We start from the raw sequence: 18,867 nt of genomic DNA, 5'->3' as shown, positions 1-18,867 counted from the left end.
TCTGGGCCACGTCCCGCCTCTCCCGCCGGCTCTCCGCCAACAGCACAGACCCCGCCTGTCCTGATCGGCCCACTAACTAGCGCCAAGCGCGGCCGCCGGGGTCCCGCGACACCCGTGCCTCCAGCCCGGCGTGTCCAGTCAACCGGGGCTGTGCACAAACCTGTCACCGTAGCGCGGACATACTGGCGCGTACAGAGTAAGAGGCCTCGGGGCTCTAAGTCTCACCTGGATCTGCCCGAAACAGTCACTGCAGGCAGCGGGCTCCTCGGACACCAAACACCCCCAAACTCACCTGAACACGCAGCCCGCGTCCTGTGGGACGTAAGAAGCAGGACCGGAAAGGCGGGAGGGAGGGGGACGCGACCACACCACAACCCGGCCCCGCCCCACCCTCGCCACGTCCAACACCGACCCCGCCCCTCCGGAGACGCACCCTCCCTGTTCCCCCTACCTAGGCCCCGAACCACGCGGCCAGGTCCTGCACCGAACCCGCCCCACCGCTTACGTCTCCTTCTGGTCTTTGCTCTTCCTCCCTACACGGGCCCCACCCCTCCGCTTGTGCCCCTTTCGGTCTCAGCTCAACCTCACTGGGCCCCGCCTCAGGCTGGCCACGTCCGGCACCGGCCCCACCCCCACCCCACTCACCCTCCCTAGGCCCCGCCCCACGCTGGTCTCGTCCTACACGGTCCTCGTGACGTTCCGTCCACTCTCTGCTCACCCTCCCTAAGCTCCTCCCCACGCTAGCCTCGTCCTACACCGGCCCTGCCCCTCCACTGTTGTGTGGTCCCCGCTCTCCGCTCACCCTCTCTCAGTGCGGCCCCACGCTGGCCCGCCCCTCCGCAGACGTCCGGCCCCCTCTCTTCCTCCCCAGGCCACGCCCTTCGCGTAATTTCTCACTAACCCGGAAGCGGATTTCCGGAAGAGCAGGTATCGCTCGGTAAGTGAATTGTGGTGTTTGAGGTTTACCTCAGCCCCTTCCCGCCCCATTCTCCATACCCGCGGCCCACGGATTCCTGCCACTTACTGGTCCCCGCCTCAGGCCCCGTAGCCGCCCGTCAGTCGCGGGGGGAGTTCAGCGTCGCCCTGAGACGCTCAGGACGTCGATCCCTCCGCTCCTCGGTCCTCTGGTCCGTGTCCGTTTCCGGTTGAAGTCGTTCGGAGGCCTCCCACAGAACCCAGTCCTCTTCTGAAACCCTCGCCATCCTCGTCCTCCCGCGGCCGGAAGCACGGTCACCGCCTCAGCGACGCCCGTGGGCCCCGGCCTGACGGTAGAGACCGATCCCGTGCTAGGAACCCCCGTGTACTTAACGCCCCAATCCTGCTCCCGCTGGCTGTGTCTGACGCTGTGTTTGCCCTGTCCACATCCCACTGGAAAAGGGAGCTCTTCCTGGGCAGAGATCAACTGTGATCCCATCCCTTTGAATGTCCAGTTGTGTCCGCAGGATGAGGATACAAGAGGCACAATATAGAGATGGAGGGAGTAAGGGAGAGTCAAGTGGAGGGTGGGAGGTGGGTGGTTACAATGGACTTTCGCAGGAACAGTGACAGTGAGAAAGAAAGTGACCTGGGGAGAAAATAGTTCAGTATGTGAAAAGAGACAGATCAGTACGGAAATAGGGACGGAGTATGTAATCAGACTTTGACCAACAGTAGCATTGGGCGATAGGAGGCTGGATTGCAGTCTCATTAATTTTTTTTTAATTTCTAAATTGTTTTCCCTATTAAATTATTTGTCACATTCAAACTATGAGGCCACAGTGCTTTTCCTGTCCGCTATATACTGAAAGTGTTTTGCTGATTAGTAAATAATTTTACAATATTTCTGTGTGCAGTTGTTGGAGATACTGATGATTTTTGTCTTGACATTCAAAACAAAGTTTAAACAGGTATTCTAATACTCAACATCTTCCTTTTTCTCGATATTTTAATTATATGGTCTGAGGGGCGCCTGGATGGCGCAGTCGGTTAAGCGTCCGACTTCAGCCAGGTCACGATCTCGCGGTCCGTGAGTTCGAGCCCCGCGTCAGGCTCTGGGCTGATGGCTCGGAGCCTGGAGCCTGTTTCCGATTCTGTGTCTCCCTCTCTCTCTGCCCCTCCCCCCGTTCATGCTCTGTCTCTCTCTGTCTCAAAAATAAATAAAAAAAAACGTTGAAAAAAAAAATTAAAAAAAAAAATTATGTGGTCTGAGAGCTAAGGTTTCCAACTAAGTTTATGATTTCTTTGAATTCCCTTTGCCCTTTTTTGTTGTTATTGTTTCACCAAATATCGTGGGATGGGCTGCATAGTCCTGGAACCTTTGTTCTAACTTGTCTCATCATGATAAATACATTGCTCCAAGGTACTTCCATACCTGCCTGACCTTGTATGTTTCCTCATGCCAATAATTAGGTCTTAATATCCCAGTTTTGATGTATAAATGTGATGTTCTGGTAAAAGGAGAAGTTAAAAGCTTTTAATCAGTATGAGTAAAACCATGAAATAGAGGAGCTGCTCTTGCTCAGGAGAAATAGGGGCAGGAATTTTCAGGAGCAGGGGTGAGAAGGGCAAGTCTTACCACTATCAAATGCAATCCGACTCGTGTATAAGGCCGGCCTCCTTTTCACATCTCTGCCTGGCCCAAAACACACACAGCACAGGGAAGCTGGGGAGGGAAAGCCCAAGAATCTTATAAATAATCGCTGAACAAAGGTATCTCTCTAGTGAGGAGGTAAGGCTTGGCTCTGTGATGGAAAGGCAAAGCACTTGGGATGTTAATGGATGGAAGGGAGCCTGGGAAGCTCAGAGGCTGGAGAAAAGGAAAAGCCTGCACATCCTTCCGTGGTGGTCCCGTGTTCCGCATACACTACAATACAAGAGTGCAAGGACTGTGACTTGAATGGGACACAAAGACTCCCATTCCCACGGCTACCACGTGGCGTGTGGGCTTCACCAGGATTCAGGGCATTGTGAAGCACAAGGTAACGTGTGCTCCTCTCCATTTACAAGTTTATTTTCCCTGTTCCCTGGTGGCTTAGTAGGGAGTAGAGGACCATCCATTCCACGTGCTGATTTTCCTCCCCACTTGAGTGCTCGTAGCCCAGGAATGGGACAAGTTATTCAAAGACCTGATTGGCATATTTTCCAAACTGGAAAATTCATTTATCTGATTATTACCCTCTCCTTCCTGAAATGGTGTTCTTAGGACATTCTGATCTCTGACCCTCAGGTATCCTGCCTGACACATTTCCTCACTCACCCACGACTTTCCCTCAGAATTCTCCCCACTCCAGACCAGTTCCATCTCTCTGTGAGCCAGTGACCTAGAATTGTGAAGTGGCTGTGTTTAGGGGGTCTTTGTGAGAAGTGCTTCATGCCCAGACATCAAGTAGGGAAAGGACTGGACACCATGGTATCAGTGAGGTTTGCCAACACATATTGTGCACCAAATCTGGATGTACTGTTAGCTCTTTACACACCAGGATTAAAGAAAGTGCACACATGAGTAGTGAATCTCAGGAGTGCCTGAAAAATCCTGGAAAAGAATACCAATAAGGGGAAATTTGTTGCACCCAATTGTGTAATGTATTTGAAGTTTAACAAAGTGAATGTGTGCATTTGAGCTAAAACTATTAACAATTTGCAGTAGAAGGCAGAGATTACAAACCAATAGCCATGACCAAATACTGCGGCACTTCACACATGATGAGTGCTTTATTCACTAACTGTTATTTAAAATCAACCTAAATGTCTGACATAAAGAGGGTTTTAAATTGTTAACAGCACATCCATCCCAGTGAGATTTAGTGTTCAAGGATCTGTAAAGAATCAACGTCTCTGCAGATGGCTGAGGGTTTCTACACTCTGGGTAAGTAGGAGTTTGCTGGGCCAAGAAGTAGCACCTTTCACGTTGTGATAGATTCTGGCCCAGTGACTCCCCCCCCCCCCAAATGCAAGGAAAACTTTTTCAGTGGCCCAACTCTTGAGGCATCCCCCCCTGCAAAACCCAGGAATTAATTACATATATACATTACGTGCATACATACATACAGATTTGGATGAAATGACAGCCCTTTGTTTTTATTTTCGTTTCACTAGACATATGTGTAATTTTTTTTTCGTTTTTGTAGACCTATGTATAATTAATTGTTTTTCCAATTCTTTATTTATTTATTTTGAGAGAGAGAGAGAAAGAGCACAAGCAGGGGAGGGGCAGAAAGAGAGGAGAGAGAGAGTCCTAAGCAGGTTCCATGCTGTCAGCACAGCCTGATGTGGGGCTCACTCTCACAAAGGATGAAATCATGACCTGAGCTGAAATCAGGAGTTAGACACTTCGACCGAGCCACCTAGGCACCCCTCTAATTCATTTTTGATGTGCATTTACATACTATTTTTTATTTTGTGGTTTAACGATATACACACAGGCACTTACACACTTTGGTATTATGTTTTTGTGGTGAAGCCAAAATCCTTTCTTCATGCTTTTTATTTTTCCTGTGGAAGGCATCACCTATTTCACATTTAAAAGTGTTATGTCCCATTCAGTTGTAATATATCATTGAATATTGTTTATTTTAAGTACTTCATTTCAATTGTGTTAAAGTTTCAGATAATGTAGCAATGCCTGGATGGCTCAGTTGGTTAAGCGTCTGACTTTGGTTCAGGTCACGATCTTGCAGCTGGTGAGTTTGAGCCCCACTCTGTGCTGACAGCTCAGAGACTGTAACCTGCTTCAGATTCTGTGTGTCTTTCTCTCTTTGCCCCTCCCCTGTTCATGTTCTGTGTTTCTCTCAAAAATAAACATTAAAGTTTCAGATAATGTATTTTCAGATAGAATTTGACCTACTTTCATGTTTTTTCTGTTCCAAATTGTTTTGGCTATAGCCCCACCCAAAATCAAAATTGACACAAAATTGACTTTTAAGATAATTCTCAGTTTGTATGTGAATACATAAAATTTAAATTTAAATTTAAAAATGCAAATTTTTAAAAATTTAAAACTTTTACATTTAGATTGCACCGAATTTCTGTAGTCACTGAGGTTTTTATGTCATGATGTCCTCTAGGTTAAGAATTGGTTTGGCAGCTTTACTCCTGTCATATTATGTCCTCAAAAAGTTTTCAAGACATTTTTATGTGGGTCTACAAAATTATTTCAAATGGAAGCCATAATATTTTGCTGTTGTAAGTAGACTGTGTGTGTGTGTGTGTGTGTGTGTGTGTGTGTGTTTCTTAGTTTTTAAATTATATTAACTAAGCAGTATTGATTTCAGTATATTAAGAATAGCTTTGTCTACTTTTTAAAATATTTGTATTAAGTATGATCATTAAAAAGACTTCTGTTTTTTGGAATTTGAAATCCTGTCTTCAAAGAACAGCTCCTGTTCTGGTTCTTTGGCTCTTCTCTTTCTCTTTTACTTGCCCTGAATCCAGCATCCTGTGCAGTGGTGAATGGCTGCAGCCCTCACCAGCCCTCCTTTCTCAGCCTTCACTTTAGTGAGACTGCTTCTTTCTCTACTGCTGAATATGTTTGCTGAGCTTTTCTTGATTAGCAAGAATTATTCCCCCCTATTTGACATGATTTTTAAAGATTTGAAATTATTTTGAAAGGTCATATGTTTTTCTAAGGGTCTATTGATGTGATCTAATTATTGGGGTATTTAAAATTATTTAATGAAGGTAATATGTTTTCTAGTATTGAAGCATTCATTATTGCAATAAACTACACTTGACAATGTTGTATAAGTGCTTTGGGAGAAATCACAGATCCATTGTATGGATGGAATCTGATATATATAGTTTATGTATTAAAATTGGCTGATGGCATTGTTCTTCTTTGTGAATGAATATTCATAACATTTTCTTGGAAATTAACCAATTTCTCCTATATTTACAATAACAATATAATTCCTGTTTTTCTTACATTTAAGTTACTGCTTTTAAATGAATACATGGTCTATTTTATTTGCCAATGTTATTTTTTTCATAAGTCCTTTGTAATTGCTTGATTTCACTGTGCAGACTTTTTATTAATTTCTGTCAAATTTGTTTTTTTCATTTCATTATTTACTCTTTTTATTCTTTTATAAATATGTGGTTTATTTGTGAACATCTGAAAACTGAAAAGTCTTCTTTCCTTTTTTCTTCTCTTGGTTTATAAGTGTTTTTAAACTCACTGAAGGTTTTGGCTTTAACTCTTCTCCAGAGGCTTAAAATGTACAGCAATTCTTGCTTGCTTTACACTGTGGCCAACCAAATGCAAAGGTTACATCTCTAAGAAAATATCTTCAGGTTATATGGTAACATAGTGTTGCAACTTAATATTTATGTCTTTATTGTATTTTAAATGCATTCAAGGAGGAACATTTTTTTTAAGTACATACACAGCCTGACTCATGATTAACACAAAGTCTGACTCATAATTAGCGATCGATAATAACTGACAAACTTAAAAATGTATTATTTTTATACTTCCTTTTCTTTTGTTCTCATATGCTTCCACTGCTTTCACTGTCAACACCCTATGCCAGACAAATACCTAAGTATGAAAATTAATCAAACCCTTCCTAATTGCTTTACTGCATTCTTCAGCAAAGACTAATTTGCAAACAAATATCTGTTCCTATTTCTTGCTTGCAATTCTCCAGTGGCTTCCCATTAGCTTTAAAAATTGAAAGAAGAGTCCAATTACAATGACCTTTGGGCCCTGAAATCCACCTGCCTGCCACCATCTCAGGTTCATCCCATTACTCAGCTGCCTGCCAGTATGTTCTCCTTCCCTGGGCACCCTGGGCACTGCAGTGTGTCTACAGTGTTACGCTTGCTCCCTCATGAGGGTGGGGAGGGTGCAGGTACAGGGGTGAGCTTATTTGTATCTCTGCTGAACTTTCTAATGCTTTCCCAAGTAAAATTTTAAGGTATCAGATAAATGATATGTGCATTTTAAGAGTGTTTCCCCACTTCCGCAAATGAAATGTTTTAGTATATGTATATAGAATATCCTTGTCATTATTTCTTTAAAAATCTCTAGTTCTAAACTAGACAACTCCTCAAGAACAGATGATCTCTCTGCTTTATTCGTCCATGTAATTTCATTGTTTGGTATAGTCTTTGACTTGAAACATATTTATTTAAAAATTTTTTAATGTTTAGTTATTTTGAAAGAGAGAGAGACAGCATGAGTGGGGGAGGGGCAGAGAGAGAGGGAGACAAAGAATCTGAGGCAGGCTCCAGGCTCTGAGATGTCAGCACAGAGCTGGACGCAGGGCTCGAACTCACAAACTGTGAGATCATGATCTGAGCGAAAGCTGGATGCTTAACTGACTGAGCCACCCAGGTGCCCCTTGAAACATATTTATTAATGACAAAAGGAGATCATCACTTTTTTCTCAAAGACTCAGATGTTGCAGTAAATAGGTTGAAAAGACAGAACATATCAAAGATACATGAAAATCAAAACATTCGTCAACTAATGGTTTTCTACTAAAATAATATATACTAAAGATCTTTTGCTGTCAGAAGATTAAAATGTTTAGAAAACCACAAAGTATTTCTTTTCTTAATTTTTTTAATGTTTATTTATTTTGGGGAGACAGAGTACAAGCAGGGGAGTGGCAGAGAGAGAGGGAGACACAGAATCCGAAGCAGGCTCCAGGCTCCCAGCTGTCAGCACAAAGCCCAACGTGGGGCTTGAACCCACGAAGTGCAGGATCATGACCTGGGCTGAAGTCGGGCGCTCAACCGACTGAGCCACCCAGGCGCCCCTACAACAAAGTATTTCTTATGGCATCCTACCTGAAAGGAAAATACATTGTATGATTTTTCCTCCAAAATAATATATTCTATTAGGAATGTCTTAATATCTTAAAATGTTTATTCCTTTGCCATCAGTTTAAAATATATACTATTTAGAGACAGTAGAAATTCCATGGTTGTCAGAGGGTGAAGGTGGGGAAGAGGAATGGGAGTGGTTTAATGGGAAGAAGGTTTCAGGTTTAGAAGATGGAAAGAGTTGTGGAGATAGATGGTGGTGATGTTACACAACATTATGAATGTATTTAACACCACTGGATCATACACTTGAAAATGATTAGAATGAGGGGCACTTGGACTGGAGCAGAGCTCAGTCAGTGGAACGTGTGACTCTTGATCTCAGGGTTGTAAGTTCAAGCCCCACGTTGGGTGTAAAGATTGTTTAAAAATCTTAAAAAACCATGATTAGAATGGTAAATGTTGTATGAATTTTACCACAATAAAATAAAATAGAAAAATATCCTACTTATAGTAAAATCAATTCTTACAGTGATTGTTCACTCTGGAAATAAAACATCAAGTTATATAATTCATTTACTTAGTGGAAAAATCTCATTTTTGGAAAGTGAGGGGAGAAATCAAAGAGTTCAAAGGCATGGAGAAGATTTGAAATATTTAAGGAACATGGAAGACTTACTAGTTACCAAACAAGAACAGTGTTGCCAGATATATGTGGATGCCACTGTGAGTTGTGACTTCACATATAGAGAAGGGTCAGTATTCTAATGCTGTGCTGCCAGATACAGTCATGGAACAGGCAGGTATTTGGAGTTCCTTTCTGTTGGGGCCTTGATTAGCAGATATAATGAAGAAGACATAAATCACGTTAGTCTGGGCAAATATCTATCGAAATGGGTGACAGAATTAAACTGGGCGGTAACAATGAGGAGGGCTGGAGGCTAACATTTAGGAATTCTGGCAGTGCCATGGTTCTTACGTGGTAGAAAACATGGACACAGGGACAAATTTTATGAAAAAAACAGAGTAAGATAAAAACAGGGTGGCACCTCTGATCGTTAATGTTAGGGGTACTATTCCAGGTAAAATCTGGGTGGGATGTGTAACCCTTAAAGAATCTGATATTAGGAGGCAGGAAAGGAAAATTCAAATTCTACCTATACCACTTTCTAACATATGCTTATGTGTATGTATATGCTGGTGTGTGTGTAGTTGTGTCCTATGACTAAAGTTTCCTGGACTGATGATGATGGCATTGATTAATAAATTAATAACAAAACCATAACTAGCACAATTATTTTGAGAAATAAATGAACAACTGTATGTAAATTTCCAAGCACAAAGTCACATAAACTAAAACTATTGTTGTCTTGATGTGAGATACAAATGGGTGAGTTGAACCCACTTATGTTTATGACTTATTATTATCATTTCTCCATGAAATATACTTACTATGGATGTTTTAGGGGGAGGATTTACAATTTATAAATGTTTTCAGAGATCTACACATACAGAAAACCAAACCATGAAATTCAGGAAAGTTGTATCTAATGCAGATTTCAGTGAACAATTTTCTAAAACTTTAGTTGGAGTAAATAAATGCCCTCCTAAAATCCTTTCATTGTATAATTTCTGGGAGTACTACCCTGTAAAGATTGTTAGACATGACAATAATGCCATAACCCACATGTTCCTACAGTTTTCTGATGCAGGGGATTTTAAGGGTTAAATATGTGGCATGGGTGTCATTGTTCCTCAAAATGAAGTAAGTCACTGAATTGATTAACCTTACCATAAAATGCATTCTTAATTCTGTTGTTTCATAACCAAACCCATTCAGAACAAATTGAAAGGTAAATGTTGAGGGAGTGATATTGCTGGAGACCCTTCTTGGAGGAGACCATGATTGATACGGAATTCAGAGGGCTGAGGGCAGGGAAGAATAGGAATGGAGTGAGATACCAGAGGGCTGAGGAGCCAAGGAAAGTGCTGGTCAGTACACAAACTAATACCTCAGCCTGAGAACTTTCACAAGGGTTCCACATATGCCAGAAATCCTATTTTGGAATCAGGAGGAAGTGGGTTTTCACATTCTTCCTAAATTGAGGGTACTTCTATCTTCTCTCCAAGCAACAAGAGTAAGAGCCTTAACTTTTCCCCTGGTAGTGGAGAGCCATCCCCCTGCAACCCCATTTCCTTTGGAGTACAGTGCATGTTTCTGTCGTTTGTGCTGGGGATCACTTCCAGGTAAAGAACTGGGGCTTCATAACAAGTGGGTATGGAAAATGTGGGCAACTGGAGTTTCATGGCTCCTTTCTCCTTCCTCAGCTTTGCCTCCTGTTGCTTGGACTATATGAGTGAAAACCCAGAAGACAGAATGGAATCACAAGTGAGTAGGGAATTATTCTTTCTACTGAAATATCATGTCCATTGCCATCATATGGCTATGTATCTCCTACAAGCATTCATGTTCTAAGTACACTCAAGTTTTTCAAGAATCTGAACTTGAAGTTTTCCAAGAACTATGAAATTAAGGATTCTTCATGTGGTAATTTCCTTCCCAATGTTACACTAAGATATCAGCCTAGTTTAATGCCGGGTATTTACAAGACAGGTATCAGAGATTTTCTTTTTCCATATCCATCCCATGGCCTTCTTGGCACCAAAAATACACTCATTAACCATTTTATTGACTATATTGGGCTTAGGATTGAGGTCAGTGCAGGTGATAAAGATGATTAAGAGCAAAACCTTACAGCCCAATAGGGAGGCAGCTGTTCCCACAGGTGAGCTCCAATGCAGTATCCTATGTGCTTGCTGCAGGGAGTGCTAATTAATATTGAGGGAAGATGAATGGTGGTCATGCTGGAGAAGCCAATGAGGAGTCATTCTCTTTTTTTCCCCCAAATTTAAACCTTGTAAAAGTTTTGATAGAATGTATTTGTACTTTTTGAAATTTATGAAAGAGAAAACAAATTCTCATTACTTCTCATGTACCAAATCCTACTTTTCCCCTCTTTGTAATTTCCCTCTGTTCACATTTGGTAACTGGAAACAATGTATAGGGAGTATGGTTTTCTTAGTTTTGGCTGTAATTCAGTAAAAGCATAGGAGGTAAAATGAAATTTAAGGACCTCTGGAAACTTTTGATGAGTTGAAGAGACAACAATACTGGCTTTAAGTATGCTTGAACTGAGACACAAGATAAAGAAACAAAAAACAGTGTTAACTGCTATTGGGAGGACTCAGGCCATAGGAAGGGTCAGGAAATACTATCTTTCATTACACAAGTCTCAGAGCCTCTGGCTTGTGCTCATGAACCATTTAGCTTTATACTTTATAATGAACAATGTAGTTATGTGAAGGTTAAAGGATGTGCCTGCTGATCTCCCATCTTGTATGAATTCTTTTCAGTTTTGCAGAATTATGGACAGTGCTTCAATATCATCTGACATTTATTGAATAATAAAACTAGAAGTTGTGTTTAGTGAAATATTTGCTAGGGGTGCCTGGGTAGCTCAGTCACTTGAGCATCCAACTCTTGATTTCAGCTCAGGTCATGATCTTACAGACCTGAGTTTAGGCTCCACACTTTGGTCTCTCTCTCTCTCTCTTTCTCTCTTTCTCTCTGCCTCTCCCACACTCACTCACGTGCGTATGTGTGCATGCACATGCTCTCTCAAAAGCATTTAAAATTTTCTAAAAATTAAAAAAAAGAAATGTTTGTTCATTAGCAGTTTGCTATGTCATTGGATCTTTAAGAACTCGTAAAAGGTCACTACACCATTTCATGGATGATGAAACTGAAGTCATAAAGAGGAATAATCTAATCATAGTACTTAAAAAGTGGCAGGTTGTATATAATGAGTCCATAGATTTTTTGAAATTGGTGGAGAATAGTGTTTTAAGTTTTCAGGAGAAACTTTTATACTCATGATGTGAAGGCCTTTTTTTTTTTTTTTTTAATAAAGTTTATTTTGAGACAGAGAGAAGCAGCACAAGTGGGGTAGGGGAAGAGAGAGAGGGAGAGATTGAGAATCCCAAGCAGGCTTCACACTGTCAGCGCAGAGCCTGATGCAGGGCTCAAACTCACAAAACTGTGAGGTCATAACCAAGAGTCAGACACTTAACCAACTGAGCCACCTGGGTAACCCGAACTGGAAGTCTTAATTACAAGTTTATTGGGAAATTCTCAGGTTATATTATGCCACATCTCATTTGATATCTCTTTATAATGAAAGTTACGTATTTAGAATGTGTATGCCTGTGGGTCTATCTGAAAGTCAGATGTCCAGGTGTGCACTGCAAATGATGACCGAACCCAGCATCCTATTTGAATGTTCTGTACCTGCAGCCCCCACTTCCTTAGTGCTGTTACATATACCACCCTCCCCTGAATATTGGCAGAAATGGCCCTGTCTGAAAACAATGTCCATAATGCTCTAGGAATCAGTGACCTTTGAGGATGTAGCTGTAGACTTTACCCAGGAAGAGTGGACCCTACTGGACTGGTCCCAGAGAAAACTCTTCAGAGATGTGATGCTGGAGAACATAAGTCATCTAGTCTCAGTTGGTGAGTCTCTTACTATTTATCATGTATGTATACGTTTATCCATTCACTCATTCATTCAACAGCCATGTAGAAGAGCTTCCTCATTTCTCACCGCAGATTCTGTCTTGATTCTTTCTTAACTCTCACAACTACCTTACAGCAGTCTTCTTCACGTTTTACTTTAATTTGTCATCCCACTAGAATGTAATCTTCCTCACACAATTTCATGCCATTCTTGCTACTTAATCTCCAGAACACTCAAACAGTGGTGAGAACTAATTATTTTTGAATTGATAGCTAAATGTATTGACTTTTTAAAAAAGAATTTTTTTCCTGTGGGGGCTGTGGTTAGATCAGACCACAGTATTAAAACAAAACAAAACAAAACAAAACAAAAAACTTTTCCACATAGAATCTAGATGTTTCTGGTGGAGTTATTATTTGTTGGATTTGTTTGGGATACAGTATTCAAACACTGTGAGAACTTGTATCTTCTCACTGTATTAAAATATCGAAGATTGCACGGTTTGTCTTTGAACTTGGTTGGGTGTCAGTCATAGGTCCTTAATGTCTTTGGGAACAAGTGAAGAGTTAAGCTTTTGTTGGTGAAGGACTATCCATGTTGTTTCCAACATATTCTTCCCTGGGATGACTTTTAGAGGTTACCTTATTCTTTCTCATTAGTTGGCCCTATATTGATGATCATGTACTGTTTGGGGCACAAAACCCAAAATTTGATTATCTTTTTTCTACTAACAGGCAAACAACTCTACAAATCAGATACAATTTTCCACTTGGAACAAGGAGAGCAACTTTCCACAGAAGGGATAGGTTTGCTGCAATGCCAGAGTCTAGGTGAGCTACATGAAGAACCTAGTCAGTGAGTGAGCAGGCCCTAAGAATCATGAAATGAAATTTAGTGACTTTTTTAAGATAGACAATGTGATGGGGGAAATTTCTTCAGATGTTGACATTATACTTTATAGGTGTCAATTTCTATTCTGTCTTTGGCTTGGGGAGGGTAATAGTTATGTACTTACTGGTTACAATTCACAAAAATGTCCCTGTTTCTTTCTTCTATGAAGATTTTCCCTCTCTTTTCATTCCCAAATTGTCATCTCCATCTTATGTTTCTCATATTTCAGTCCTGAAAATGTCAACTGCTGATGTCCTATAATTGTTTCTTCTTAAAGTATTCCTTAATTTGGCATTTTTCCTTCCCATCTCTGTTAGTATTTGAAACCTATTCAAATGAGCATTTAGTGTCTTCAGCATTTTAATTCCCTCAATGTCACTGTGGCAATTTTTTCCCCAATCTTTTCAGATAGGGAAGATGATCTTAAAAAACAAGAAATAATATTCATGCAACATATCTACAAGAAGGACACGACATTAATCAGTGCAATGGTAAGCTTTAAGGGTGTGGACCTGTTCTTACAAATGATCTGGGTATTGAATAAGTAAGGAATTGGGCATAGTTACACAACCATAATTGAGATTGGAATCAAGGGCTTTCACAGTAGGAAGTTTTGGTTAGTTTGATTTTAGGGAAGAAATTAATCTGAGGTCAAAACCATACTTGAGTTCTTGTAAAGAGATAGCTGCATAATCATGACTTATACCTAACAGTTGAAACCTAATAATGATATCTGTGCATTTGGGATGCTACAAAAATCTCTTTGCTTGCTGGAATGTAATACCCTGTGTTTACGTAACTAATATAAAAAGTTTTGTAGGACTGTCACTGAATGATGACTGTAGAATTTATACGTAGATGAAATGAAGGAAGGAATAAATATGAGCAAATTTTTAACAGTCTCTCATTTCCTTTCAAAAACCAGAAATCTCACACCCAAGAAGATCCTTTTGAATGCAATGATTTTGGAGAAAATTTTACTGAAATATTAACGTGGACTCAATATGTGGTACCTAAAATGGGAAAGAATCCCTATATCGGCAACAAATGTGGACAAGACAGCAGTTATTTGACATCCATTAATATACATAAGCAGAGTCATGCTACAAGTAAACCATATGAATGTCATCAAGGTGGGAATGCCTTTATTCAAAGCTCTGCCCTTAGACAACCCAATAATACTCAAAATGGAGAGAAAACATTTGAATGTCATGAATGTGGGAAAGCTTTTGGAAAAAGTTCTAACCTCAGGCGACATGAGCTGATTCACACTGGAGTGAAACCGCATGGATGTCATCTATGTGGGAAAGCCTTCACTCATTGTTCTGACCTTAGAAAACATGAGAGAATTCACACTGGAGAGAAATCATATGGATGTCATCTGTGTGGGAAAGCCTTCAGTAAGAGTTATAACCTTAGACGACATGAGATGATTCACACTAGAAAAAAACCTCATGAATGTCATCTATGTGGGAAAGCCTTCACTCATTGTTCTGACCTTAACAAACATGAAAGAACTCACTTTGGAGAGAAACCATATGGATGCCATCTATGTGGGAAGACATTCAGTAAAACATCTTACCTTAGACAACATGAGCGAACTCATAATGGACAGAAACCATATGAATGTCACCTCTGTGGGAAGGCATTCACTCATTGTTCTCACCTTAGAAAACATGAGAGAACTCACACTGGAGAGAAACCATATGAATGTCATCTATGTGGGAAAGCCTTCACGGAATCTTCTGTCCTTAGACGACATGAGAGAACCCACACTGGAGAGAAACCGTATGAATGTCATCTGTGTTGGAAAGCCTTCACTGACTCATCTGTCCTTAAACGACATGAGAGAACTCACACTGGGGAGAAACCATATGAATGTCACCTATGTGGGAAAGCTTTCAATCACTCTTCTGTCCTTAGACGACATGAGAGAACTCACACTGGTGAGAAACCATACGAATGCAATGTATGTGGGAAAGCCTTCAATAGAAGCTATAACTTTAGACTGCATAAGAGAATCCACACTGGAGAAAAACCATATAAATGTTATGTATGTGGGAAAGCCTTCAGTAAATATTTTAACCTTAGACAACACGAGAAAACACATTTAAAGGTAATAAATGCAGAAGATTCACCACCTATAGCTTCAAACTATAAACACACTTGAGGGCCGAAACACTTTGTAATACGTATGGGAGAGCCTTTATTCATCCTTATGACTTCCCTCAACTGAAGTTAATCCAAAATGGGAGAGAATCCATATATGGGCCATCTGTATGACGAAGCCTTTCGATAATGGACTGACCTGGGAGTCAATATATGACCTGGGAGAATGTAAATGAAGTGAGTGTGGAAGAATTTTCATCCACAGTTCTGTTAAAGTGGAGAAGTCACATGTCAGAGATAAATCTATGTCAGTAACCAATGTAGAAATACTTTTCATTTATCCTTTAAATAAATTGCACAGGAAAGATTCTAGATCAGTAATCACTTTGTACTCATTCAATTGAGCAACACACTTGCATGCAGAAGAAAACTCAGTGATGTGTATCTGCTAAAACAAGAAATAAGTGGGAAAGAATCATTACTGGGAAGACGAGAATTTTGTTGCCAAAGGGTTTTGTTCAGTGAGAAGTAGGACATGAAAGTGGCTGAAGACATTTTGGAGTATCCTATTTCCTGAGTGCCTCATATACTTACAATAATCTCTGTAGTGACAAAAAACACTGGCAAAGCTGAAAGCAGAAGCAAAGACAATCTGACCTTGCCTATATCCCCATCACAACAGCTACAAATCCACAAATCACCAAGTAAGAATGAGACCTGGGAGTCCCAGCACCTCCCACATGCAAATGCAGAAAGCTAGGAAAGTAGTTGGTGCTTCTCTACTGCCAGGATAACAAGAGAAGGCCAAGTCATTAGTACTCATTTGAACATGATTAGTAATCCTGCTTCACAAGTGGCAAAAAAGAGAATGTAGATGCTTATTATTAATTTATAATATTATTATGAGGGAGTATGCAATGCCCTTTTCAATCCCCCACTTTATTTCTGTTCTTTGGTTTGAATATTATATATTATTTTTGTGTCCTCAAACTGACTTTTGTTTTCAGTGTGTAAAGTCTATTAAACTCCATTAATGTCGGAGGACATAGTTTCTGAAACCTAGAACTACTAAATTTCTCCATCTTTTCATATTTCTTATAACTTCTTTTTAGTGTAATATAAAATTTTCCTAATTCCAGTCTCAAGATACATGTGGATTTGTTCATTTTGTCTTTTTTATTTTTCCATTACCTTTCCTGTTTTGCAATGATCTGTTTTTTTGTTGTTTTTTTGTTTGTTTGATTGATTTCACACGTGGTCTTAAAAAAAGGAAGGGGCTGAAGTTGATATTGTTTTACCTAGAGAAGTTTATTATTCTCTTACATCATTTCTTTCATTCAGGAATTGAAATAGTCATAAAAACGGGGCACCTGGGTGGCTCAGCTGGTTAAGCATGCAACTCAGTTTCAGCTCAGGTCATAATCTCAGTTTGTGAGTTTGAGCCCACATCAGGCTTTGTGCTGACTGCATGGAGCCTGGTTGGATTCTCTCTCTTCTGCTCCTCCCCTATTCATGCTCGCTCGCTCGCTCTCTCTCAAAATAACCTTAAAAATTACACTCAGGTTAGGTTACAGCTTTGATTTTATTCAAACATCCATGCCTTTCAGGTCATTCTTCTAAACTTATTGAAGACACCTTCTTAAGTACTATGAACTGAGAAGCTAAAATGCTTTCTTTTCCTCTGTATCCCCACCTAAAAAATCTATGGGGAAAAGGATCCCAGTATTGGACATTCTCTATATTTCAATCAGCCTATGCCAGCCCACATGTTTACATATCGATCTACTTGTTATTCCCTGGTAGTGAACTTCTGCCTATGAGTTTCACTGTGTGTACTAAGCAAATTCACCCAGGTGTGGAAATCAGAGGACCTCTTCTCTTCCTGGAATTGTGGTTCTTACAGCCCTCTCTGATTCCACAAATCTCTGAATTTGGAACAATATAACTTTTATTCTTTAATTTCCTCTTGTGTGTCTTGTCTCTCTACTCACACATCTTACCTGGAAGCAGAAGCCTCAATATTTTGCTTAAACAAAGTGAAACTAGCATTGTGGCAGCAGGCCTGTGAAACTTACTGGGGCCGTGGTGAAGGGAAGGCCAGATCCTGACCAGTGAAAAACTAGAATCCAGGATCTGAATGGTTCAGAGCTGGGGAAACCTGTGTGCACTTGTGATGGGGGCTGTGAGTGGGAGGGTTGTTGAGTTTGGACACAACGTTGGGGACTGAGTTATGAAGATATGTGGTGGAAAGCCTATAGGTTGGGGGATCAAAGATCCTAAACTCTCCACCAGGGGAAAGGACCAAGGCCACTTTGAGGCAACAATCCCAAGGTGAAAATGTGAGGTGATATGTGTTAGAGGAAGGAGGGGGGGGGTACAGAAACACCTGAGAGTAGGGTAGATGAGGCATGGACTGCTGACACTGGCCATTTGTTTCTCAAGGCCCAGCACCACCTGACCCAAGCCTCACAGTCCCTGCCCCTTCCTGGGTGAGGAGGGATCTTTGGCCACACCCCTCTTTGACCAACACCACCTGCCCTACAGTTTCCTGCTGAGCTAGAAGCAGATTTCCTGGAGCAAAGGTGCCACTCTAGTGGGGTGGACCAGGTGCTCCTGTCTTTGAGATTCAAATCCTGCATCCATTGGCCCCCTCCCCACCCATTCTCCACATCTGGTTGCAGGGGTCCCTGCAGACATCACAGTCCATGTACCTGTCCATACCATCATCAGAGAGGCCCACATCATCCTGAGAGGCTCAGGATACTGGTCATTCTGCTGCCAGGTAGGACTCATTTTGTTTCTGGTTAAGAAGTAATGGGAAGCTATCCCTGTCTGCACTTTCTGCCTTTCGGGTTTTCATGGACTCCTGTCCCAATCAATGTCAGGTCACAATTAAGGGAAATGGATTATTGCCCTTCACCACCCATCAAACCTGTTGGCACTTAAGACCACCCCCCAGATGCCATGCCAACCCCAGCCTTAGGATTCTGCAGACCCCAGTCCTCTCCTGAGACCCCTTTTTTCTTGGGAGCTGCACCCGGCTGCTTCTTAGGCCCTCCCTTCAGTCTACCTTAAAGGAGGTCCCTGAGCCTTGGACAGGGGAGGTCACCAACCTCTCCTGACATCCCATGTCCTGTCCCAAACTTCACCTTCCTTGCTGTGCCTGGCATGGTGTGTTTACATTCCCAGTGTTTCACTGGAAAGTGAACTCTTCCCAGGAGGTGGGCATCTTTAGTACATCCATACAGATGTCTGAGTTGCATGTGAGGATAAGGAAGAAAGAACATATCAAAGAGGGAAAACAAGTGAGACAGAATAAGTCAGAGAAAGTGAGGTGGAATGAAAGTAAAATAAAGGTTGGGTGGTGGGGGAGAGTGGGTCCAATGAACTCATGAAGATATAATGGGAGCAAAATAAGTGATCTGGATGGGGCAGCTGGGTGGCTCAGTCAGTTGGGTGTTCGACTTTGGCTCAGGTCATGATCTCGCAGTTCGTGGGTTCAAGCCCCACATCGGGCTCTGTGCTGACAGCACAGCAACCTGGA

General features: G+C 41.3%; 1 protein-coding gene across 3 annotated transcripts; it reads left to right on the top strand.

Moving 5' to 3' along the window:
• Positions 1-240: 240 nt before the first annotated feature.
• ZNF596 (zinc finger protein 596) lies at positions 241-17,465 on the top strand. Of its 3 annotated transcripts, none has more exons than XM_049631854.1 (6): positions 241-937; positions 10,075-10,135; positions 12,193-12,319; positions 13,058-13,153; positions 13,623-13,705; positions 14,140-17,465. In XM_049631854.1, the coding sequence occupies exons 2-6, from the start codon at positions 10,100-10,102 to the stop codon at positions 15,382-15,384; spliced, it is 1,587 nt and encodes a 528-aa protein (XP_049487811.1). In that variant the 5' UTR covers positions 241-937; positions 10,075-10,099; the 3' UTR covers positions 15,385-17,465. The 3 variants fall into 3 exon arrangements, with proteins under 3 accessions (XP_049487811.1, XP_049487809.1, XP_049487810.1); XM_049631852.1 differs by lacking the exon at positions 241-937 and adding an exon at positions 3,962-5,160; XM_049631853.1 differs by lacking the exon at positions 241-937 and having other exon boundaries at positions 3,962-10,135.
• Positions 17,466-18,867: the final 1,402 nt, after the last annotated feature.

Source organism: Panthera uncia, chromosome B1 (assembly GCF_023721935.1).
Source record: "Panthera uncia isolate 11264 chromosome B1, Puncia_PCG_1.0, whole genome shotgun sequence".
Classification (NCBI taxonomy): Eukaryota; Metazoa; Chordata; class Mammalia; order Carnivora; family Felidae; genus Panthera; species Panthera uncia.
This window is presented reverse-complemented; position numbering and strand designations above follow the sequence as displayed.